General features: G+C 43.0%; 3 protein-coding genes across 4 annotated transcripts; 1 reads left to right on the forward strand and 2 right to left on the reverse strand.

The window, feature by feature from the left end:
• Positions 1-401: 401 nt before the first annotated feature.
• On the reverse strand, positions 402-3,255 carry UFC1 (ubiquitin-fold modifier conjugating enzyme 1). Its single transcript, XM_081968608.1, has 6 exons — positions 3,096-3,255; positions 2,748-2,815; positions 1,975-2,038; positions 1,751-1,827; positions 1,297-1,387; positions 402-945 (listed from the first exon to the last, which is right to left on the reverse strand). Exons 1-6 carry the CDS (start codon positions 3,216-3,218, stop codon positions 874-876), a joined length of 495 nt encoding a protein of 164 aa, XP_081824734.1. The 5' UTR covers positions 3,219-3,255; the 3' UTR covers positions 402-873.
• Positions 3,256-5,707: 2,452 nt separating this feature from the next.
• On the reverse strand, positions 5,708-16,435 carry LOC309400000 (apolipoprotein A-II-like). Of its 2 annotated transcripts, none has more exons than XM_081968299.1 (4): positions 16,426-16,435; positions 8,823-8,907; positions 7,278-7,455; positions 5,708-5,976 (listed from the first exon to the last, which is right to left on the reverse strand). In XM_081968299.1, exons 2-4 carry the CDS (start codon positions 8,872-8,874, stop codon positions 5,856-5,858), a joined length of 351 nt encoding a protein of 116 aa, XP_081824425.1. In that variant the 5' UTR covers positions 8,875-8,907; positions 16,426-16,435; the 3' UTR covers positions 5,708-5,855. The 2 variants fall into 2 exon arrangements, with proteins under 2 accessions (XP_081824425.1, XP_081824426.1); XM_081968300.1 differs by lacking the exon at positions 16,426-16,435 and adding an exon at positions 9,917-9,967 and having other exon boundaries at positions 8,823-8,904.
• Positions 14,083-23,631, forward strand: TOMM40L (translocase of outer mitochondrial membrane 40 like). The gene is made up of 9 exons (XM_081968254.1): positions 14,083-14,668; positions 15,080-15,147; positions 16,467-16,559; positions 18,007-18,108; positions 18,466-18,571; positions 19,478-19,600; positions 21,126-21,202; positions 21,845-21,947; positions 22,567-23,631. Exons 1-9 carry the CDS (start codon positions 14,563-14,565, stop codon positions 22,704-22,706), a joined length of 918 nt encoding a protein of 305 aa, XP_081824380.1. The 5' UTR covers positions 14,083-14,562; the 3' UTR covers positions 22,707-23,631.
• Positions 23,632-23,718: the final 87 nt, after the last annotated feature.

Below are 23,718 nucleotides of genomic sequence, written 5' to 3' on the forward strand. Positions count from 1 at the left end.
ATTATTATGGTTTCGCTCAAGGAAACAAAATGCAACCTCTTTTGTTAATAGGATTTTTAAAATTGAGAAATAAAGGGTATATAAGTATGTATAAGTATAATCTTTATTGTCATGTATGTATGTATTTGCCCCACAACATGATAATGCAGGGTTGCCCTGCGATGAAATTTTGAATGTAGGAATGCTGCAAAGGTCCTTAAATGCACTTTTTCGGGACTGTTGTCAGTTCGAATAATCAACCAAGTCGAGGATTACCTATACTTTCATTTGAGGTAAAATTCATTTTTAAAAAAACCATCAAAAGCTTGAAATCTATCAATGGAATGCAGGGACAAAATTAAAACCAGATTGAGAAAACAACATGCAAAAAAAATGAGGGTTGCAAACAGACTTCCTCAGACTAGAGGCTAAAGAATTTATTTGCAAATCAGAAATGAGATCACGGGCGTTTTGTACAATCCAGCTATTTTTTTTAATGGCATAAATTGAAAGAAAACCTTGAGGCATTTCCTTGCAGAGGTCAATCTGTCTGGTCTTGTTTTAAGTTGTTTGCATTCTGTGTTTTCAATAAACTTTTAAAACAACTTTCAAAAAAAGTGGCATGTAAGTTGGGGTTGGTCTCCAGCGCTCTGAAAAATTGGCATGCTGGTACTTTCCTTTAAATAAATAAACAGATATCCATCTCGGTGAACTCCAAGTAATGGTAGCAGCTCAGCAGGGGTTTTTTTCCTCCCTGTTTGTTTCGTTACAGAGACACAACGCACAATTTTGCTAACAATCCACAAGAAGAAATTAAGACACAGAAATATATGACAGTCAATATCACGGATCCGTGTGCCGGAGGGTCTTAAGAGAAACAGTGAGATAGGGCCTTCATTTGTCCTTGTGTTCAATCAGTCCCTTGGATATCAGATCAGGAATCTCTACAGCCAGCCATGGTCCCAGCTGTAAGACAAAGGAAATGACCAAAAATTCACAAAGTTCTCCATCACTTCTTGAAGCCCTTTTTAGAATTTTAACCCTTAAAGACCTTTTAGCAAATCTTTCATGCTTCTCGCTTATATCACATTTATTTAATCTAAATATTTCCTCTGCCACAACATCCATCAGCAAGGTTCCAAATTCAAACAGTCACTAAACAAATGGCCGTAAGTCCAGGATTACAAAAAAAAACACCTTGTTTTGCTGACAGAAATTCATTTTCTGCATCCAATCTGACTCAAAACTTTGCTCCTAGTTCTTTTCAAATTCTACTCTCCTTCCAGCCAATCGCTCCCCGACGTGTCAGAAACTCACCCCCAAAGCCATGAGGTGGGCTAGTCCAAATTTGGGTACGTTCCGAGCCCACAAGGGTTTGAAATGGTCTGTCAGACATATCTTGCCTCCCCTATAAGGAAAAAAAGAGACAGTGCAAGTGTTAAGAAAGCACAATTGACAGAATAGAAATAGCACTTAGACTTATATACCGCTTTCACAGTGCTTTACAGCCCTCTCTAAGCAGTTTTACAGAGTCAGCCTCTTGCCCCCAAGAATTTGGGTCCTCATTTTACCCATGTCGGAAGGACGGAAGGCTGAGTCAACCTGGAGGCTGGTGAGATTCGAACTGCAAAATTGCAGGCAGACAGCAGGCAGCAGAAGCAGCCTGCAGTACTGCACTCTGACCACTGCGACACCATGATTCAGAATAAAGGAAATCTCATCGGCATTAGAACAAGTATTTGATCGAGGATGGATTTTAAGCACAACTCACCTGTACATTTTGGCTGTTTTGCCATCCAGTTCTGGAATAGCGATTTCTGGTGCCGTAGTCGGATAAGTAACTGGGATCTGAAAAGGAAACAGCAACATGTGATTCTTAGAGAAAAAAAGTCCCATCAAGATGGAGGAGACCAAGAATACAAATTAAATCAGAAAAATAAGAAAAAGGGGAAAAGGAATAAGAAAACGTCAACTAATACACAGGGTAAAACTTACATCAAACTCAACCGCAAATTCATATTTCAAGAGATTGTGGATGTACCAGCACTTCCCATACCATCTACAGAGAGCAAAACAAAAAGGAATAAGCATGATCCCCCTTTGCGACCTTCTGACAAACCAAGTCAAAGACAGACTCACTTAACAACCGCGTGACTACCTTAACAACCGGAGTGAACCACTGTGGCAAGGAAACGGTGTAAAACAGTGGCTTAACTCACTTAACAACTGTCTTGCTTAGCAACAGAAATGTTGGGCTCAATTGTAGCCATAAATCAAGGATTACCATCCAAAATTTTTGAAGAAAGTAAAGGGAGACTTCTGGATGTCAGAAGTGATGTACTTGAGACAATACACTTAGAGATATAAATAAGATGAAAACTGTTAGTATGTGTATGATGAGAATAATGATTTTTAATGTCATATTATTACTAGAAGATATTAAGAAGAAAAATGGAGAGTTTTATAATGTTTAAATGATCAATATATTATAATACTAAACTTAGGGAAATAATGTTAATTATGAATGTGAAAGATGTGGCAAAAGAGGAACGACATTGCATAGAGATGTTTGTACCCAGACGACACACGGCTTAAGGAAAGATGGAATGTTTATTTTTGTAATTGAAAAATAATGAAACTCACTTTTAAAAAAAAGAAATGGTCTACTTGCTCAATCCTGAGCGATGCCAAGTACCGAATCTGGAAGATTGAACAGATGCCTTATGCATTCATTCAAGAAATTTGTATTTTGTCTTCATTTCCCTTACCTGGTACCTTCCTTGTTAGATTCCAATCTGAACCAATCGTTATCGGCATTCTTGTTGTTCTCCACATACTACAGAAAAAGAAAAGAAAAGAAAAAACATTTTGCAAAGCAACAAGGGATGCTTCAAGCAGGCACGCTCCTGCCTCAAACTTTGCAAATTCAACTTAAGTTTGAGGCTGCTAGGTCTCCCTGGATTTTCTTTCCCACGACCGTATTAACTCGCATCACTAGAAGGGAAGGGAAGCGTTGACCCTCTGGAGCCACCGTCGGCAAAGGGAATAGCTCAAATAAAGCCACGTAAGTCTCCGGCATATAATTCTCCCTGCCGTTAAGTAGACCAAGCACGGACCTTAATGAGCGCTTGGTACTCCTCCTTCAGCCGCTGGATCCACAGCTCCCGATCCCGCGGACCGGCGTTGGTTTTCAGCAACGGCAACGCAGCTACTACCTGCCGGGTCGCCTCGTCCGCCATCTTTACTCAGGGGGAAAGAAGGAAGGCTGGACCGGAAGTGGCTTCACTAACGTCAGAGCAAAGCAGCCACAGCCATCAAGGCCGAAGGGTTTCAACCAGAAATGCGTACGGAAAGTGCAGGGTAGGGAAAGAGCTGGAGGCGCCATAATGACTGCTGGCGGAAGTTGCAAGCTAGTAGAATAATAGATTAACAGTAGAGTATGTGTGAAACGAATGTGTTGCGGGTCGAAGGCAGGTCGTGATGGGAGGGGATGCGAATGACGCATCGTGCTAAGCCCTAACCTGGATGGTTGGTTTGCACTATCAATGTATTCTTTTATACAATACAATACAATAGCAGAGTTGGAAGGGTCCTTGGAGGTCTTCTAGTCCAACCCCCTGCCTATTCGTAGATTTTCACGGGTGTAGGTATGCTGGTTTTGTTGTATTCGGGTCTTTTCCCGTGTAAGGTTGAGATTGTCTTTGCAACGTTTCGGCAGGATCTCACCTGCCATCTTCAAGCGTGGGCTTAAAAGCTTTTAAGCCCACGCTTGAAGATGGCAGGTGTGATCCTGCCGAAACGTTGCAAAGACAATCTCAACCTTACACGGGAAAAGACCCGAATACAACAAAACCAGCATATATATATATACACACACACACATATATACAGTATATATAAATATACATATTTGTTTTCGTAGATTTTCATGGGTGTAGGTATGCTGGTTTTGTTGTATTCGGGTCTTTTTAAGCCCACGCTTGAAGATGGCAGGTGAGATCCTGCCGAAACGTTGCAAAGACAATCTCAACCTTACACGGGAAAAGACCCGAATACAACAAAACCAGCAAATATACATATAAATATACATACACACAGTATATAAAGTGTATTTGTATGTACACACACACACACACACACACACACACACACACACAGTGGCTCAATGGCTAAGACGCTGAGCTTGTCGATCAGAAAGGTTGGCAGTTCAACGGTTCGAATCCCTAGCACTGCGTAACGGAGTGAGCTCCCGTGACTTGTCCCAGCTTCTGCCAACCTAGCAGTTCAAAAGCACGTTTAAAAAATGCAAGTAGAAAAGTAGGGACCACCTTTGGTGGGAAGGGAACAGTGTTCCGTGCGCCTTCGGCATTGAGTCATGCCGGCCACATGACCACAGAGACGTCTTCGGGCAGCGCTGGCTCTTCGGCTTTGAAACGGAGATGAGCAACGCCCCCTAGAGTTGGGAACGACTAGCACATACTGTATGTGGAGGGGAAACTTTACCTTTACATAAGTATGTATGTATGTATGTATTATGTATGCTGATATTCCACTTAAACTTATATTTATTATGTGTGCATAATGTGCTACATTATTATTATGTATCAGTGATTGCATGACTGCTATAGATATATTATTATTATTTATACATAACTCAAGGTGGTGAACATACCTAATATTCCTTCCTCCCCCTATTTTCCCGCAAAACAACTCCATGTGGTGAGTTGGGCAGAAGTTCTATCTATTCCATCTAGCTATACATCCATCCATCTTTCTCTGCCTGCCTGCTGATCTATCTGACTATATTGTTATCATCCAACATTTTACTTCATCTGGGAAATTAATCCTCAAGCCTTTCCCCCTCTTGGGCGCATTGGCAACTAAACCTTCTGTACGCTCTTGTTACCTGGAGCCTCTCTTACAATTCAAAGAGACTAGTCCTCATGATTCTAAGTGGGGTTTGAGTCCCATAGAACCAAAGGCCTGGCAACGCATTCCCGAGGCTGATGATTTAATGTAATGATTTAGTTGGCAGGCCGGGATTCCTGGAAGCCAGGCACCCCAAAAAGCAGGAAACCAAAGCGGAAGTTATTGTCCAGAATGCAAAATCGGAGGATCTGACCCAGGCTTCCTTAAACAACAAGAAGCAGAGTCTTGGCCAGACCCCGTTTATTTACACGACAGCCTGCAAGGCTTAGCAAACAGTCTTTCCGAGGAACGTTTATCCACACGAACCTTATCTCGCTTGGACAGCTGCCAGACAACTAGTTTCCAAACGCAGGGCAAGGCAAAAACTTGGCAGAGAGTCTCTTATAGTCACAAACAGAACTTTCCACTCTTGAAATGACCGAAGGAACGGATTGTTTCCTGCAAAAGCCCCCTCCCCATTCGCTCCTCTTTTGTTGCCCATGGAAGGGGCCAATCACCTCCAAGTTGTAGCTTTACTCCTAAGTCGACCCTGCTTTCTTAGTTGTTCTCGTCTTCTGGCAGCTCTGCGCAGGCACACAATGGAAACAGGCTCCAGCTGTTCCTCTGCCTCACTGCTGTCTATCTCCTCTCTGCCTCCGACGCAGAGACCTCATCTGAGCTTTCCTCAACCCCCCAGGACTGACCCATGTTCCTCCCCAACCTCCTCACTGTCCGACTACACCGGTGGCGGGCCACAACCTCGCGACCCGAAGCTCGTCTCCACTTAGCACTCGAATATTCGATCGACTAGACACACGGATACGGGAAGAAGAACTGAATTATCTTTATTGCAACCGGTCTTAGGGTCTCAACAGTTTCGATTCAGGGAAAAGGTTGCCCGGATTTTGCCAAATATACATCCCGGGGGCCGAAGGAAACAGAGGACTCCATTTCGAGAAGCGTCGACTTTACACCTGCTCTTCGGGGGCTTGCTGGACAAGACGAGGGATGGTGAACAATTGGCCCACATTTTCCCTCACCTGTTCGGTGAGGGGATGAAAACTGTCCTGGAATTGCTGGAACGCCGTTCTGCAGGGAGGGAGGGGAGGGGAAGTAAAAATAATAATAAGCAGGAGTGAAGCTTGTCCGCTTTCTACCGCCCAACAGCGCCTTAGAATAGCTTTTAACCCGGGGCCGCTCCACCCCTAAGGTAGACTGATGCAGAACGTGGAGGCTCCATTTTCAACCAAACCAAAACGCCGAGCGTGATCTGAACGCAGCTCAGTTCCTTCGACTTACCCACAGTTCCTTTAGGGACCCCTCGAAGTCACGGCAGCACTGAAAAAAGTGACGTGTCTGGGGACAGAGGTGGGGGAGTGTTTCCCACACAAATAACCGTTGCAGCATCCCCAGGGTCACTTGATTTATATTTGGATGCTTGACAACTAGTTCGTATTTATGACGGTTGTGGTTGAGCAGGAGGCTGGACTAGAAGACCTCCAAGGTCCCTTCCAGCTCTATTCTATTTCTATTCTATTCCAAACTTCTGTTCTATTCCATTCCGTTCCATTTCTATTTTATTTCTATTTCTATTATTTCTAATTCTATTCTATTCCAAAATTCTATTATATTCCAAAATTCTATTCCAAAATTCTATTCTATTCTATTCCATTCTATAGTCTATTCCATTCCATTCCATTCTATAGTTTATTCTATTCTATTTTATTCTTATTCTATTCTTATTCTATTCTATTCCTATTCTACTCTATTCCATATTTTCTATTGTATTGTATTCTATTCTATTCCAAAATTCTGTTCTATTCCAAAATTCTATTCTGTTCCAAAATTCTATTCTAGAATTCTATTCCCTTCTATAGTTCATTCTATAGTTTATTCTATTCTATTCTATTCTATTCTATTCTTATTCTATTCTTATTCTATTCTTATTCTATTCTTATTCTATTCTTATTCTATCTATTCTATTCCAATATTCCTATTCTATTCTATTATTCTATTCTGTTCCATTCTATTCTATTCTGTTCCATATTTTCTATTCTATTCTATTCTATTCTTATTCTATTCTGTTCCAAAATTCTATTCCATTCTATAGTCTATTCCATTCCATTCTAGAGTTTATTCTATTCTATTATTCCATTCTATTCCAATATTCCTATTCTATTCTACTCTTCTATTCTATTCCATTCCATTCTATTCCATATTTTCTATTGTATTGTATTCTTATTCTTATTCTATTTTAATATATTCCAAAATTCAATTCTATTCCAATATTCCTATCCCTATCCCTATCCCTATTCTATATTCCAAAATCCTATCCTATCCTATGGTGCTTTGGTGCATCTGGCCTTAGGGGGGAAAAACCCAGCTCTTACTCAAATTGGGTCCTTAAGTCCTGTAAGGAGGTTTGCCCAAAGCTCTCTTTGATGGATGTAGCCAATCCTTGGCTTTCCTGTTGCAACCTCCGGACAAATTCATTGAACTGAGCGGTAAAGGCAGTTGGGACTCCTCCCCCCTGAGGGTCTTCCTCGGCTTGCCGTTTCACTAAGCCACCTGTGTATAAAATCAAAATAAGAAGCACAAATGATAATCAAAGCCAAGTGGAGCGACTATAAAATACAGTTGACCCTCGATTTCCAACCCTTCGTTTAGCAACTGTTCCAAGTTACCCCAGCATTAAAAAACATTGTTCTAATCCTAGATTTCCCCCCAAAAGCAGGAAGCAGACAAAACCCTTTTACAATACAATAATACAATAGCAGAGTTGGAAGGGACCTTGGAGGTCTTCTAGTCCAACCCCCTGCCTAGGCAGGAAACCCTATACCGTTTCAGACAAATAGCTATCCAACATCTTCTTAAAGACTTCCAGTGTTGGGGCATTCACAACTTCTGGAGGCAACTTCTGTTCCACTGATTAATTGTTCTTACTGTCAGGAAGTTTCTCCTCAGTTCTAAGTTGCTTCTCTCCTTGATTAGTTTCCACCCATTGCTTCTTGTTCTACCCTCAGGTGCCTTGGAGAATAGCTTGACTCCCTCTTCTTTGTGGCAACCCCTGAGATATTGGAACAATGCTATCATGTCTCCCCTAGTCCTTCTTTCTTTTAAACTAGACATCCCCAGTTCCTGCAACCGTTCTTCATATGTTTTAGTCTCTGTTTTTATTAAACAAATGTGAATTCCTCTCCTTCACTTTCAGCAAAGGCCTGGCAAAACCGCCTTTCGAAGGAATATCGGGAGCTCCCCCCGTTACACGGCGCGAGGGATTCGAACCGCCGACACCTTTCGGATGGACCAGCTCAACGTCTTAGCCACTGAGCCGCCGTGTCCCTTAGTTAGTAAGTAGATTCTGTCATTCCGTATAAAATTGGGCTCCTTTCCCGATTGGTGGAAATTGGCTGGCCCCCTTCAAAACCTTGTCGCGGCCAATGTCTCTGTCTCGTGGAGTAACAGAGTTGGAAGGGACCTTGGAGGTCATCTAGTCAAGCCCGAGACCCGAGACCATTCCAGATACATACCCAGGTTGAAAACCTCCAGTGATGTACTACCTGCAACTTCTGGAGGCAGGCTGTTCCACTGATTAATTGTTCTCATTGTTAGGAAATTTCTCCTTAGTTCTAAGTTGCTTCCCTCCTTGGTTAATTTCCATCCGTTGCTTCTTGTCCTGCCTTCGGGTGCCTTGGAGAATAGCTTGACTCCCTCTTCTTTGGGGCAACCCCCTGAGATATTGGAACACTGCTATCATGTCTCCCCTAGTCCTTCTTTTCATTAAACTAGACATACCCAGTTCCTGCAACCGTTCTTCCTATGTTTTAGCCTCCAGTCCCCTAATCCTCTTTGTTGCTCTTCTCTGCACTCTTTCCAGAGTCTCAACATCTTTTTTTTTAATGTTACGATGAACCAAACCAGACACTTTTACATACCTTGTACACAGCAGATGCTAATCAGCAGTACGGTCAGGGCAAAAACCTTCATTTTGGGACAAGCTTTGACTTCACCCTACTCCTGGAGAGAAAGCGGGATGGGGGAATTTGCGGAGAAGAAAGAGAAAGACAGAGAAGAGGGGGAAAATAACAGGTTTAAGGCCATTCCTTGCCTAGCTCATCCCGCTTATCATTTGCAAATTTATAACTCAGCCAGTTGAATTTTGGATTGTTTTTTTTTTAATGCCATCGAAGGGACTAGAAACTTTGATTCTCGAAATGCCAGAAAACTCCTCAACTTATAAGCCGTTTATTTAATGGGCATTTGAGGTTTGGACAGGGCTATAAAAAGAAAGTTGACTTACTTGAATACTGCAAATCAATTCGCAAGGCGGAGGCCAGGAGATTCAAAAGCCTTAGCAAATCACACGCTCAGAAATTGTAATTAGAATTAATTAAAAAAATAGATAGATATGATAAATAGTAGATAGATAGATAATAAAAAATAGAATAGATAAATAATAAATAAAAGATAGATAAATGATAAATAGTAGATAGATAATAAAAGATAGATAGATAATAAAAAATAGAATAGATAATAAAAAATAGAATAGATAGATAATAAATAGTAGATAGATAAATAATAAAAGATAGATAATAAAAAAGAATAGATAGATAATAAAAAAGAATAGATAGATAATAAAAAAGAATAGATAGATAATAAATAAAAGATAGATAAATAATAAATAGTAGATAGATAATAAAAGATAGATAGATGATAGATATAATAAATAGAAGATTGATATAATAAATTGAAGATAGATAGACAGACAGACACATATAAATACATAGAGATAGAGATAATAAGTAGAAGGTAGATTAGATAGATAAATAGATTGATAATAAATAAAAGATGGAGAGAGATTAAAAATAGATATAGATAAAGGATAGATAGATAAAGGATAGATAATAAATAGAAAGGGAAAAAAGAAATATAGATAGACAGAAAGATGATAGATACATAGATTTAAATTTTAAGAGACCAAATTACTTGTTTCTTTTCATTTTTTTAAAGAAAAGCCATTGAGCCTTACCTGCGATTTAAAGGAGAATATCTGGGGAAGAAATGTGTTTTAATCCGAGTCGAAGAATTTTTATACCCTTTCCTATAAGTACAGCCCCTCTCGCTAATCTTTCCTAGAAAACGATTGGCCCTTGGTGGGTCCCCTTCCCCTCCCTGTCTAAACCAGCCCCCCCCCTCAATTCTCTTGGGAACGGGACAATTGTGGCTTGCGTAAAAAATTGTGTAAGTAGATTTGTCTGGGTGTGTGTAAACAGTGATCTTCGTTCTTTTTCCCCGTTATGCACACACAGTTGAATGATAACATTCTGTTCAAACCAGAAAATGAAGGTTTGCCAGGGGGCAAAGCACAGGTTGAAATCCCAATTCTCCTGTTTTCAGTCTTTGCTGAATATGTGTCTCCTAAAAGGACATCTAGACTGTCCCATCAAGGTACTATGAGCGAGCTCAAAAAAAAAAACCCACTATGGGGAAAAAAAATACAGGTAATACTAAGAGTAACAAAGTTGGAAGGGACCTTGGAGGTCTTCTAGTCCAACCCCCTCAAACCCCTCTACTTACTATTCATTTAGTGACCGTTCAAAGTTACGACAGCACTGGAAAAAGTAGCACGGCCGTTTTTCACACGACCATTGCAGCTTCCCCATGGTCACCTGATTAGATCTCCTCCGTGAACAGGGGGTTGGACTAGATGACCTACAAGGTCCCTTCCAATTCTGTTATTCTGCTATTCTTTTTTCCTTCCCTCTCTCCCTCCCTCTTTCCTTCCTTCCTTCCTTCCTTCCTTCCTTCCTTCCTTCTCTATCACTCATCAGGTTTTCAGGAAGAGACTGTACAGCCATTTGTCTGGAATGGTGTAGGGTCTCCTGCTTGAGCAGGGGGTTGGACTAGATGACCTCCAAGGCCCCTTCCAACTCTGTTAAATCTGTTAAAGTTCAAACGGTGGGCAACTGACCCGTATTTATGACGGTCTCAGCATCCCGGGGTCACGTCATCCCCTTTTACAACCTTCTCACCCACAAACTCAAGGGGAACGCCTGATTCACTTAATGACCGTGTTACTAATTTAACCGCTGCAGTGACCCCCTTAACAATGGAAGAAAGTTGCAATAGGCCACCGTTGGGATTGCGTGACCCCCCCCCCCAAGGATGCTGCCCCCGTTCTCAATATGAGTCCATCGCCAAGCGCCTGAATTTTGATCACAGCGGTCGTAAGGATGCCCCCGGCGGTCGTAAGCACGAATTAAAAGGCCTTTGGTCCCTTTCAAACGGTCAACTAGTGAACAGTCGTAAATCAAGGACTGATTGGCGTTTTTTGGCTTGGCCCAGGAGGGAGCAGGGAAAGCCAGCCTGAAACAGCTGTTTTGGCAATTTAGGAGCAAGGAAAGGACAATGTCTCAATTTTCTCTTATCTCCTGGACATTAACCTCCAACGCGGCAAGGTGACTGATTTATGAAAGACTAAAACAAACAGAGCAGAGAAAATTGCTTTCTAAAAAGAAAATCCATGATGGGCAGAGAAACATCCGATGGGCACCTCCTCCTCCAGCTGCCCCACCACCCCAAATGAAAACATAAATGTAAAAATGTAAAAAATGGTGTAAGGTTTCCTGCTTGGGCGGGGAGGGGGTTGGACTAGATGACCTACAGGGTCCCTTCCAACTCTTGTTAATCTGAATCTATCTAAGATGATCAAAGGCCTGGAGGCTAAAAACCTATGACGACGAACGGTTGCAGGAACCGGGCATGGCTGGTCTAGGGAAGAGAAGGACCAGGGGAGACAGGAATAGCATCTTCCAATATTTGAGGGGCTTCCCCAGAGACGAGGAAGGGGGTTGAGCTATTCTCCAAAGCGCCAGACAAGGAATAATGGATGGAAACTGATCGAGGAGAGATTCAACCGATGGAACAGAGGTTGCCTTTGGAAGTTGTGGGAGCTTTATCACTTGAGACTTTCAAGAAGAGACTGGACTGTCAAAAATGATGTAGGGTCTCCTACTTGGGCGGGGGGGGGGTTGGACTAGATGACCTACAAGGTCCCTTCCAACTCTGTTAATCTGTTCACCTATTAAATTGGTTAATCTGGTTTTCCAGAACTTCGGAATTGGAGAGCAAACACTGGGACTCGTGATCCCTTCGCTCCTCTCTTCCTTTCAATTGACTTTGTTGTTGTTGTGAGATTGTGAGGCTAACAGGATGGGCATTGGGGTACGTTACAAGGAAGCGGAGGGTAGGGGGGAAAAATGCTGCCTTGTTCAGGATATGTGGGTCAATCAATCACCTGCTTTTTTAACTCAGGAGTTAATCTGTCACCAACTTTGAGCTCCTTGTCACAGTTTCGAGAGATCCAAACAATGCAAGGAAGTGTAGGATTAAGTCTTATTTTTTTTACTCATTCAGGTTCCTGAATTCTGGGGTACTTTTTTTTCTTTTTTCCTTCCCATGTTTTATTTCTATGACCTGCATCTCCCATCAAACAGTGTGTGACCTGTGTACAGTTATTTGAACAGTCATAATCCACACATTTGTTGTTATATTCACCACAATGATATTAATAATATAACTATATAATAGTACGGTAAAGAAGGCTCCCCTTGCACATACGTGCTACTCGTTCCCGACTCTAGGAGGAACGAAAGGATCAGGAGGAGTCCCAATGTTTGTTCTCAAATTCCAAAGTTCTGGAAAACTGAGCATCACGGGAAATGGAAGGGAGGGGGAGGTTGTTGGCTTGTGGCTTGTAGGTGGTAAACTCCACGGCCATTCAACTTGGTTTTTCCAGGCCTTCCCTGAATTTCAAGATCTGGAAACAATCATTAATCGTACAAGATTAATCATTAGGGGACACCGTGCTCACTCTTCGTGGGGTTTTAGAATTTTAAAAAAATGAAACGGCTTTTTGGGGGGCTAAGGGCATCAAATAAAGGTCCGGCAGGTGTCAGAGAGAGGGAAGGCTTTCGTGGCATTTTCCAAAATTTGGGGGAATCGGACACCTAAGGTACAGGTGGTCCACAACCTATAACCAATCCACTGAGGCTTCTTTGTGTGCAAACCTATTACTTAATTTTTGTTTTAACAGAACAAGAGGGGTCACTTCCAATCTTATTATTCTGTCTTCTTGTTTTTATATTATTTTATTATGGTGGTTGGAAAATCTCTCAGAGACCTTAGGGGAGAAAGGTGGGGTAGACATATAGATAGGTAGGTAGGTAGGTAGGTAGGTAGGTAGGTAGATAGATAGATAGATAGAAAGAAAGAAAGATAGATAGATAGATAGATAGATAGATAGATAGATAGATAGATAGATAGATGATAGATAGATAGATAGATATAGATAGATGATAGATAGATGATAGATAGATAGATAGATAGATAATAGATGATAGATAGATGATAGATAGATGATAGATAGATAGATAGATGATAGATAGATAGATAGATGATAGATAGATAGATAGATAGATAGATAGATGATAGATAGATAGATAGATGATAGATAGATAGATAGATAGATAGATAGATAGATAGATAGATGATAGATAGATAGATGATAGATAGATGATAGATTAGATAGATAGATGATAGATAGATAGATAGATAGATTAGATAGATAGATAGTGATAGATAATGATAGATAGATGATAGATAGATAGTTGATAGATAGATAGATAGATAGATAGATGATAGATAGATAGATAGATAGATAGATAGATGAGAGAGAGAGAGAGAGAGAGAGAGAGAGATAATTAGACAGATGTGATAGGTAGAAGTGATAGATGGGTGGACAGAAGGATGGAGGGATATAGATGGATGACAGAGGTAGGTAGGTAGAAACATTTTGGCTCCTAATTCCCAAGTTATGGGTGGGTGGATTTGGGGTTCCTCAAAGTATGGCTTGTAAAATCAAGTTACAACAAGTTACAACAGTCTGTTCAAACCCGAGAACGGAGGTTTACCCGGGGGGGGGGCACGAGGAGGGACCGCCGCCGCCAAAAGCCCCCCCCCCGAACGTTCGCGCAACATTTCCAGCCAATCAGAGAGCGGCGTGAAAGGGAAAGCGGGGAAGAGATCAAAGGGCCCGCTGGCTACATTGTATCCATCCAATCAGCTGCTCAGCTCGGCTTCCGCTCCTCCGAGGACCAATCGCATCCTTTGAAAAAGAGGGCGGGGTGGGGGGGGGAGAGAAAAGGAGGAGCGGGGCGGGGAAGATGGCTGCCCCCATCAAGATCACCGAGGGGGGGAAGGAAAACTGGGGGGGTGTCTCTGAATGCCTGACGCCTTTCTGACCCCCCCTTTTTTCCCCCAGCCAATCTGCCCTTTGAAAAAAAGGGGGTCTGGTTCCCCCCCAGCCCTCCCTCAAGCATTATTTCTGCGCCCCCCCAAAAAAAACCCAAGCCTCCCATTCTTCCCCCCCTCCCCATTTTTCCAAGCAAGAGGAAGCATCTATTCTATTTTTATTTTCCATCCTCATGTCTGCCAAAGGATTATTATTATTATTTTTCCTCCCACCCCTGGATTCCCCGGGAGCCGCTCAGGAGGGGTTCCCTGGTGTGAAATAACACAACCCTTCAATCGTGGTTAAACGGATGGGACAAGCCTTGGTTAGGTAGCCAGGCTTAAGGTGAAGGGGGGAGGGAGGGAGGGAGGGAGGGAGAAGATATGGGGAATATATTGGCTCCCTTCTCTGCCCCACGGAAAGGGGCTCGCCGGGCTGAAGGACTCTCCAACCCGGGTAGCTTTGACGAACTTCACCGCAAATGCAAAGGTAAAACGTATTTATTTTTTATTTTATTTTTTATTTTGCTTCTATAGGGATAGATTTGATTGGCAGGCCCTTGGGGGCTCTCTGAGCCTGGTGGTTGGCTCCCAGACGTTTCATGGCCCAGCTAGGTGGCATTATCAGGGCTAGAAGGGAATGAGGATTGTGGAGAGGAGGAGGAGGAGGAGGAGGGAAGAGGAGGAAGAAGAAGAGGGGGAAGAAGAGGAGGAGGAAGGACTGTGGGGTGTTTGGTGCTCTCTGAATTTGGTGGTATTCTCTCTTTTTTTATATACCCTGAGAATACACTATATTCAAAATGTTTATGAATAATAATAATAATAATAATAATAATAATAATAATAATACATTTAAAGGTGGCTTCAAATTCTCTCTTTTTTTTTACCGTTTCCATTCCAGATGTTTTCCCGCAACAAATAGAAGGCGTCAAACTGATAATTAATAAATCTCTCAGTAGCCATTTCCAGGTGAGTCTCCTTGCTTCTAGGGATCGGTAGTGGATGATGGGCTCCGTAATACCTTAGCCTGCCTCGCAAGGGGGTGGTTGTGTGGAGTCATGGAAGGAGGGAACGCTATCTCTTCCCCCACCCCAGCCAGCAAACAAACATTAAACTAAGTTGTCTTCTACGGATAAGTTCGTTTAGTGGCCAGTCGAAATTACAGCAGCACTGAACAACGGGACTTAGGACGCTGTTTCACACTTACGCCCATTGCAGACTCCCCACGGTTAAAATTCTGACACTTGGCAACCGACTCGTGTTTGTGACGGGGGGGCGAGGTCACATGGTCCCTTTTTGCGACCTACTGACCCACAGCCCCGGATTCGCTTAACAATTGTGGTACCTGCAGGGCTTCACTTAACCACTGCAGCCAGCACTGTTTAATAATTGTATATATTATTATTATTATTATTATTATTATTATTATTATTATTATTATTATTATTATTGTTATTATTAATGATAATAATGTATACAATGTATAGTCTTATGCTAAGTAATAATTGGATATGAATATTGAATGGTACCCATGAAAGGAAGATTAGAAATCCTTTTGGATTACATATAAAGGTTAATTAAAAAAAGAATTAAGTTAGATTCAGTTAAGTCTTGCTTATTAGGGGGGGAAATGATATGATGCAGGATACAGTCAACTAAAGGAGGGATAATGATAACAACGTATATATGTATGTATGTATGTATGTATGTATGTATGTATGGGTACAACATAAGGAAATGGGATGTAAATTGTAAACAATGATTTGGAAAGAAGGATTAGAAAACTTTGTTATTCAATATTATGGATGTTTAGCTAGAATAGGACATAAGGATTCGGTGTTATTGGAGGATTTTAGAAAGAGTAAATGAAATGCCAGTATGTGGTTATGTATTAAATCTTGGCATATTTTATGATGAAGGACGTTTAAACAATTGTAGTCAAATGAAAATGGAGGTGTGATGACGGTAACACGTATAAATATCTGAGTTTAAAATACTTGCGTTAAAATATGAATTATGCTTGTTGACTGTGGAAGAGATGCACGAAAGCACGGAACTGATACACTTCCTACAGTGTGTAAAGAAGGATGTGTTGTGTTTGTTTTGAAAATAAAAAAAAACTTATATATAAAAAAAAACCACTGCAGCCAGGAAGGCCGTAAAACGGGGCAAAGCTCACATAACAACCATTTCACTTCGCGGCAAACGTTTTGGGCTCAATGAGGACTACCTGCATGCCTGGTCTTCTGATTTAAAGCTTGCTGCTGGTTTTTTTTTTCCCCCTGCAGGTTTCCCATACCATTCACATGAGTACCGTTGGCCACTCAGGTTACCATCTGAATACGACGTATGTGGGAGACCAGCAGCTCAGTCCTACAGAGGTGAGCGAAAACAGATTTATTTCCGGTCAAAATGGGATTTAATTTGTCTTTTGGGTCCTAATTCCCAGGTTACGAGTGGGTGGATTTTGGATCCCTTGAAGTATGGCTTGTAAAATCAGGTGAGTTAACTGTCCTTAGGTATGAAAGGCAGCAGGGTGGGCCAATCACCAGGAGACGGTGAGTTCTAGTCCTGCCTTAGGCACGAAAGCCAGCTAGGTGTCTTTAGACCAATCACAAGGTGACGGTGAGTTCTAGTCCTGTCTTAGGCACGAAAGCCAGCTAGGTGTCTTTGGGCCAATCACAAGGTAACGGTGAATTCTAGTCCCGCTTTAGGCATGAAAGCCCGCTGGGTAACTTTGGGCCAATCACCAGTAGACAGTGTGTCCTCGTCCCGCCTTAGATATGAAGATGGCTTGGTGACTTTGAGCCAATCAGCAGGAGACAGTAAGTTTTAGTCCCGCCTTAGATATGAAGACCACTTTGTGACTTTGGGCCAATCACAAGGTGGCAGTGAGTTCTAGTCCCGCCTTAGGCGTAAAAGTCAGCTGTGTCACTTTGGACCAATCACCAGGAGACGGTGAATTCTAGTCCCGCCTTAGCCCATTGAGTGGCTTTAGGCCAGTCCCTCCCTCTTCTCCCAACCCAACCTCACAGGGCTGTCGTTGTGGGAGAAAATAGGAAGAGAAAGTATCAGTTTTGTCCACTATCTTGAGTCATTTATTTAAAAAAAAAACTCAGTTAAAATCATTTATTTCAAAGAATGTTTTTAAAAACACTTAAATATTTAAAGTTTTAAAATAATTCAATTCAATTAAAATTACATGTTTAATTTTTTTTTAAAGCCCATTTTCCTAGAATGGGCAAAAATGTTATTTTCCTTTTACCAGAAATCAAGAAATAAACAGGCCCTGGAAGAAGGATTAATAATTGAAAAGTTTCTTGGATAATTGAAAAGTTTCTTGGAAATGCAGTGCAATTTCAGCCAAAATTATAAGCTTTGAAAGAGAGTTTTTATTTTTTTAACTAGTTGATAACGCGGCGTTGCCCAGGTATTTATTTATAGGGGGAAAATGTCCGGATCAAATGAAATTTCTAATGTTGGATTTTCCCCCTTACCAGAGGGAGCCCCCCTTGCGGAGTACTGTGAAGCCATTACCATCGCAACTCCACTGTGCTGTACAGTAGAAGCCATTTTAAGGCAGTATGGTAGAAGTCATTTAAAGGCACAACAGGATGTATCTTAACAGAACACACACCCCGAGAGGTGTTAGGAGTGTCTTACCCCCACAGTATTTGTTGCCAGAGAGTAAGTCATCTGTGTACCAAGTTTGGTTGAAATTGCTCCAGGCGTCCAGAGTTATGCTGGTACACACAGACACTCAGAGTCATTTTTATATATAGAGAAGATTCATTCAATCCTTTTTTTCCCCCTGGTTCTTTTTCCTAGACTTTTCCCACCCTTATTGGCGATATCAGCAACGTCGGGAGCCTCAGCGCCCAAATTCTCCATCTTATAGCGGAGCGGGTACGAACCAAAGCAGTTTTCCAGGTAACAGCGGCCTCTCTCCCTGCGTCTCCGTTGGGAATTCAAAACCGATTATGGAATATTATGTATTATGGAATAAATATGTACCATTGGGGATAGTGATTTTGAAAGATGGCAGTTCAGGTCCAGGTTTTGAAAGGAGGGATTTCCCTGCATGTAGAAAGTTAGTGTCTCCCTTGAGATGCTAGATTTCTTCAAGTGTGCCTTTCCCCACCCCTCTCCTCCTTCTATCCTACGGCATTCCTGGTTTTTTTCCCCCTCACTCTCTTTCTCTCTGTCCTTGGTACTGTGAATGGCTCAGGATGTGAAGTGTATTTCTTTGTTTAAAAGGCCATTCCTGACTGATTCTCCCTGTTCCAGACTCAACAGGCTAAATTCACCACTTGGCAGTTTGACACAGAATATCGGGGAGATGACTGCACTGCCACCTTGACCCTGGGGAACCCCGATCTGATCAGCGAATCCGGTGAGTGAGTGGGTCACACAGATAATCTTTGGCAGGGATGGGCATCTCTTCCATTATTCATCCATTTACTGTCTTTCTTTTCCTTTCCTTCTTTCCCCCTTCCATTCTCTTTGTCTCTCTCTTTCTTTTTCTCTTTCTTTCCCACCCTCTCTTTCATGGTCTTTGTCTCTCAGTCTTTCGTCCTTCCTCCCATCCATCTTCCTTCCTCCTTCCCTCCCTCCCTCCCTTCTTCCCTTCTCTTCCTTTCTTTCCTCTCCTTCCGTCCCTCCCGACCTCCTTTCTTCCTTCCATTTTCTTTTTCTTTCTCTCCCACCCTCTCTGCCTTTGTCTCCCTTTCTCGGTGTCCCTCCCTCCCTCTTTCCCTTCCCTTCCTTTCTTTCTTTTTCTTTCTTTCTTTCCTTCCTTCCTCCCTCCAACCTTCCTTCCTGCTCTCCCTCCCTCTTTCCTTCCTTCCTTCTTTCGTCTCCTTCCTTCCTTTGTTCCTTCTCTCCCTCCCTCCCTCCCTCCTTCCTTCCTTTGTTCCTTCCTTCCTTCTTTCCTCTCCTCCTCTTCTTCCTTCCTTCCTTCCCTCCCTCCCGCCCTTCTTCCCTTCCTTTATTCCTTCCCTCCCTCCCACCTTCCTTCCCTCCCACCTTCCCTTCTTTTTTCCTTCTCTCCTTCCCTCCCTTTTTCTTTCCTCTCCATCCTTCCCTCCCTCCCTCCCTTCCTTCCTTCCTTCCTTCCTCCCTTCCCACACATTTTAAACTGACTGACTTTGGGAAATCTTCTGCTAAACAATACCACCGAACGGATAGTTGTCATTTGCAACTCGGGAATGGTTAATGCAGGGGTCACTTTTTAACGGCCGGGCTAAAAGAGCCGTCCCTGCCAGTGGTGACCCATTCCCATGTTTTCTGTTCCATGCAGTCATTCTGGTGGCACACTTCCTCCAGAGCATGACGTCACGGTTGGTCCTAGGGGGTGAACTGGTATATCACCGGCGTGCCGGAGAAGAAGGAACCATTGTTACTTTGGCTGGCAAGTACACGGGTGAGTAGCTCCTTTCCTAGGGCCGCGGAGGGAGAATCGGATGGTCCCCAATTCAGGGGTCTCCGGATGCCATCAGAGCAACAATTCCTGCATTTCCCAGTGATAAGAGTGGTTTGCAGAACCTTATGTGCTCTAAAAATGCCCCCCCCACCACGATCAAAAACAGCAGGGGACAAGAACAGCAAGAGAAGCCAACATGCCTAAACTGCAGTGTAAATTTCAGGCCTCGCTGTCTTGCAGCCTGTCCCAAAGACAGTTCTGAAAAGAACAGTGTATTGTTTTTCAGGGGAAGAAGGAGTTGAGAAGCCAGGAAAAACAGGAAAAAGAAAGAAATGAGAGGGGAGGGGGTGGAAGGAAGGAAGGAAGGAAGGAAGGAAGGAAGGAGAGGAGAGAAAGACAACAGAGAGAGAGAGAGAGAAAAGAAGAAAGGAATATAAGAAATGGAAGGAAGGAAGGAAGGAAAAGAAAGGGGAGGGAGGGAGGGAGGAAAAGAAGGAGAAAAGGAATATAAGAAACGGAAGGAAGGAGAGAAAGACAAGGCAAAGAAAGAAAAAAGAAAGAAAAAGAAAAGAAAAGGAATATAAGAGAAATGGAAGGAAGGAAGGAAAAGAAGGGAGAGAGGAAGGAAGGAAGAAAAAGGAGAAAAGGAATGTAAGAGAAACAGAAGGAAAGAAGAAAGGAAGGAATGGAAAGAAGAAGAGAAAGACAAGGCAAAGAAAGAAAGAAAAAAGAAAAGAAAAGGAATATAAGAGAAAGAAGGAAGGAAAGGGAGGAAGGAAGAAGAGAAAGTCAAAGAAAGAAAGAAAGAAAGAAAGAAAGAAAGAAAGAAAGAAAAAGAAAAGAAAGGGAATATAAGAGAAATGGAAGGAAGAAAAAGAAGGAGAAAAGGAATATAAGAGAAAGAAGGAAAGAAGGAAGGAAGAAGAGAAAGTCAAAGAAAGAAAGAAAAAGAAAAGAAGAAAGGGAATATAAGAGAAATGGAAGGAAGGAAAAGAAGGAGAAAAGGAATACAAGAGAAACAAGGAAAGAAGGAAGGAAAGGGAAGAAGGAAGGAAGGAAGGAAGAAGAGAAAGTCAAAGAAGGAAAGAAAGAAGGAAAGAAAGAAAGAAAAGAAACTTTTGACCTCTCCCACTGAGCATAATCCAAAATCAAATATTTAAGTTCGGCTGAAGAGTTAAGTTGGACTTTGGATGGATCCGTGGCTCCATTCCTGGTAGATCAATAATTGGGAACGTTGGGAATGGTGGGGCGAAGATGACAGAATTCGCAGAGACGGCCAAATTGTCATGTTTAATTAAGAGGAAATGTATTTTTTGGGTGATTGGAAATCCCGTATGGAATCTGGGATCTGGATGGAGTCAGGATGGAGTCAAGGAAAAAGGATCTATTAAGGCTTAGGAGGTCTTGTTTTTATGATAGTTTCATGTTTCTAATGCTTCTTTGATTTGCACTCTGCCCTAAAGAAGAAATGCCATATATTTAATAATTAGAAATGATATTCAATCATATTTTTGCCTTATTTTAGCTCTCAAATGGATAGCTACCCTTAATTTGGGGTATGCCGGAGCCCATGCCAGTTACTACCACCGAGCTAATGACCAGGTGAGTTGAGCCTCCATTCCTCCTCCTCCTCCTTCTTTTCTTTCTCCTTCACCTTGTCCTTCTCTCCCTCCTCTTCTTCCATTGCTTTATTCGTCTCTTCCTCTGCTCTCTCTGCATCTCCTTCTGATCTTTACTCTTTCTCCTCCTGCTTCTAATTTTCATCTCTTTCTTGTTCTCTTCTCACCTTTTTTCCTTCTAATTTTCATCTTCCTTTTGTTTTCTCATTTCCCTCTTCCTCCTTCATCTTTTTTTCCCTACTTTTCTTCTCATCTTTTTCCTTGCGACCTTCATCTCTTTCTTTTCTTCTTCTTTTTCTTCTTCTCCGTCTAATCTCTTCTTTTCCTTCTCCTCCTAACCTTCCTCTCTCCTCCTCCTCCTTTTCTTCCTCCTCCTTTTTTCCTTCTCTTCCTCTCTATCTTTCTTCACTTCATCCTCCTCCTCCTCCTTTCCTTCTTCATCTCTTTCTTCTCCACCTTCTGTTTCTCCACTGTCTCCTCCTCTTCCTTCCTTCTTCCTTCCTCCTTCATGTCTCCTGTTCCTCCTCCACATCTTTCTTTGACTTTTTCTTCTCCTCCTCCACTTTTCCTGGGCCCCAATAGCTTTAGAGTTTGACTTCCATTTCCCCCCCCTTCTCCTTGGTAGATTCAGGTTGGCGTGGAATTCGAAGCCAACACCCGGCTGCAAGAGACAAGCTTCGCTTACGGGTATCAACTCAACCTGCCCGAAGCCAATATGATTTTCAAGGGTGAGTGAAATTAAACCATCAGTAGGTCCCACACTGCCAATTATTCCTTTCTCATCTAAGGGACAACTGTACTTTCCATTTTGCTGGCCAAAAGTTTTCCTGCCCAAGGCAGGACTAGAACTCCCTGTCTCCTGGTGATCAGCCCAAAGTCAGCTAGTTGGCTTTACACCTAAGATGGGACTAGAACTCCCTGTCTCCTGGTGATCAGCCCAAAGTCAGCTAGTTGGCTTTACACCTAAGATGGGACTAGAACTCCCTGTCTCCTGGTGATTGGCCCAAAGTCACCCAGCCTTTTTCATGGCTAAGGTGGGACTAGAACTCACCGTCTCCTAGCGATTAGCCCAAAGTCACCCAGCTGGCTTTCGTGCCTAAGGGTCAGTTTTCAAGACAAGGACTAGAACTCCCAGTCTCCAGGTGATCATCTCTCTCCCCCAATCTGTTTTCATGACTAAGGCTGGACTAGAACTCCCAGTCTCTAGTGATTGGCCCAAAGTCACCCAGTCAGTTTTCATGACTAACGTGGGGCTAGAACTCACCCTCGCCTGGTTGCCTAACCCCGGTGCCTTAACCCCTAGGCCAAGCTGCCACTAACGCCTCCTCCTCCTCCTTCTTCCTTCAGGCTTTCTGGACAGTAACTGGTGCGTGGGGGCCGTCCTGGAGAAGAAAATCCCCCCTTTGCCCGTGACTTTAGCGTTGGGCGCCTTCCTCAACCATTGGAAGCACCGATTCCATTGTGGTTTTAGCGTCATCGTGGGTTGAGAGTCTTCCACCCGCCTGCGTCGCTTACAAAGGAGGCGGTTGGGGTATGAAAAAGGCCATTGTTTGGTTAGAGCAGGGCAGCCGTGGATGATGGACGGAGGGTATCACTGCCCATGCAGGTGTGCTGCAGCCGCCTCCGTGGGTCCGTGCACAATTCCTGCCCGGAGGGAAACACACCCTGGGCAGGAAAGGTTCCCCCATTTCTCACCCAGGACTCCGATTTCGAAGGGCAACGTTAAGACCGGATTTTGGGCCGGGGGGTGGCAATCCTTTTTTCTTCGTTCGATGGTCTTTGGGGAGTTCAGAAGCCCAGATTCCTCAGCGGAGCGAGGGATCGGCGCCATTTTGGTGTGGGTGACTTGTGTTGGGGGATCCTGAAATTCAGAAGACGCCCCTCCAACTCAACTGCTGTTTCCTGGACAGTTTGTGCTCTTCGGCCGATTCAGGGGCAAGGACCAAAAAGCCAAATTGACGACGTTCAGTGCAATGGTGACTAGTCTAAATATGATTAAAATGATGACGAAGCTGAGTTTTCTAGTCCCTCAAAACCCCTCCGGTCTGGTTCTTTTAACGCCTTTTATTGGTATTTCATAGAAGGGAAACTGTGCCACTTTTCTCAAAGTTTAGAAGTAATCCTCTAGTTAAAGCTAAAGGTTCCCCTCGCACATCTGTGCTAGTCGTTCCCGACTCCAGGGGGCGGTGCTCATCTCCGTTTCAAAGCCGAAGAGCCAACGCTGTCCGAAGACGTCTCCGTGGTCAGGTGGCCGGCATGACTCAACCCCGAAGACGCGCGGAAGGCTGTTCCCTTCCCACCAAAGGTGGTTCCTATTTTTCTACTCGCATTATTACATGCTTTCGAACTGCTAATTTGGCAGAAGCTGGGACAAGGAACGGGAGCTCACCCTGTTAGGGATTCAAGTCGCTGAACTGGCAACCTTTCTGATCGACAAGCTCAGCGTCTTAGCCCCTGAGCCACCGTGTTCCAGAGAGAGAGAGATGATGGATGGATGGA

This window comes from Natrix helvetica (genome assembly GCF_964273705.1).
Source record: "Natrix helvetica genome assembly, chromosome: 16".
In the NCBI taxonomy this organism is placed as follows: Eukaryota; Metazoa; Chordata; class Lepidosauria; order Squamata; family Natricidae; genus Natrix; species Natrix helvetica.

Excerpts from the sequence above, each read along its gene's own strand:
- UFC1 (XM_081968608.1), bottom strand. The coding sequence starts at position 3,218 with ATGGCGGACGAGGCGACCCGGCAGGTAGTAGCTGCGTTGCCGTTGCTG. Across the intron at positions 2,039-2,747 it reads TCTAACAAGGAAGGTACCAG|ATGGTATGGGAAGTGCTGGT; the intron begins GTAAGGGAAATG and ends TGCTCTCTGTAG. Across the intron at positions 1,388-1,750 it reads AAAACAGCCAAAATGTACAG|GGGAGGCAAGATATGTCTGA; the intron begins GTGAGTTGTGCT and ends TTTTCCTTATAG.
- LOC309400000 (XM_081968299.1), bottom strand. The coding sequence starts at position 8,874 with ATGAAGGTTTTTGCCCTGACCGTACTGCTGATTAGCATCTGCTGTGTA. Across the intron at positions 7,456-8,822 it reads TAGCATCTGCTGTGTACAAG|GTGGCTTAGTGAAACGGCAA; the intron begins GTATGTAAAAGT and ends TTTTATACACAG. Across the intron at positions 5,977-7,277 it reads GACTTAAGGACCCAATTTGA|AACGGCGTTCCAGCAATTCC; the intron begins GTAAGAGCTGGG and ends CCCTCCCTGCAG.
- TOMM40L (XM_081968254.1), top strand. The coding sequence starts at position 14,563 with ATGGGGAATATATTGGCTCCCTTCTCTGCCCCACGGAAAGGGGCTCGC. Across the intron at positions 16,560-18,006 it reads AGCAGCTCAGTCCTACAGAG|ACTTTTCCCACCCTTATTGG; the intron begins GTGAGCGAAAAC and ends TCTTTTTCCTAG. Across the intron at positions 18,109-18,465 it reads GAACCAAAGCAGTTTTCCAG|ACTCAACAGGCTAAATTCAC; the intron begins GTAACAGCGGCC and ends TCCCTGTTCCAG.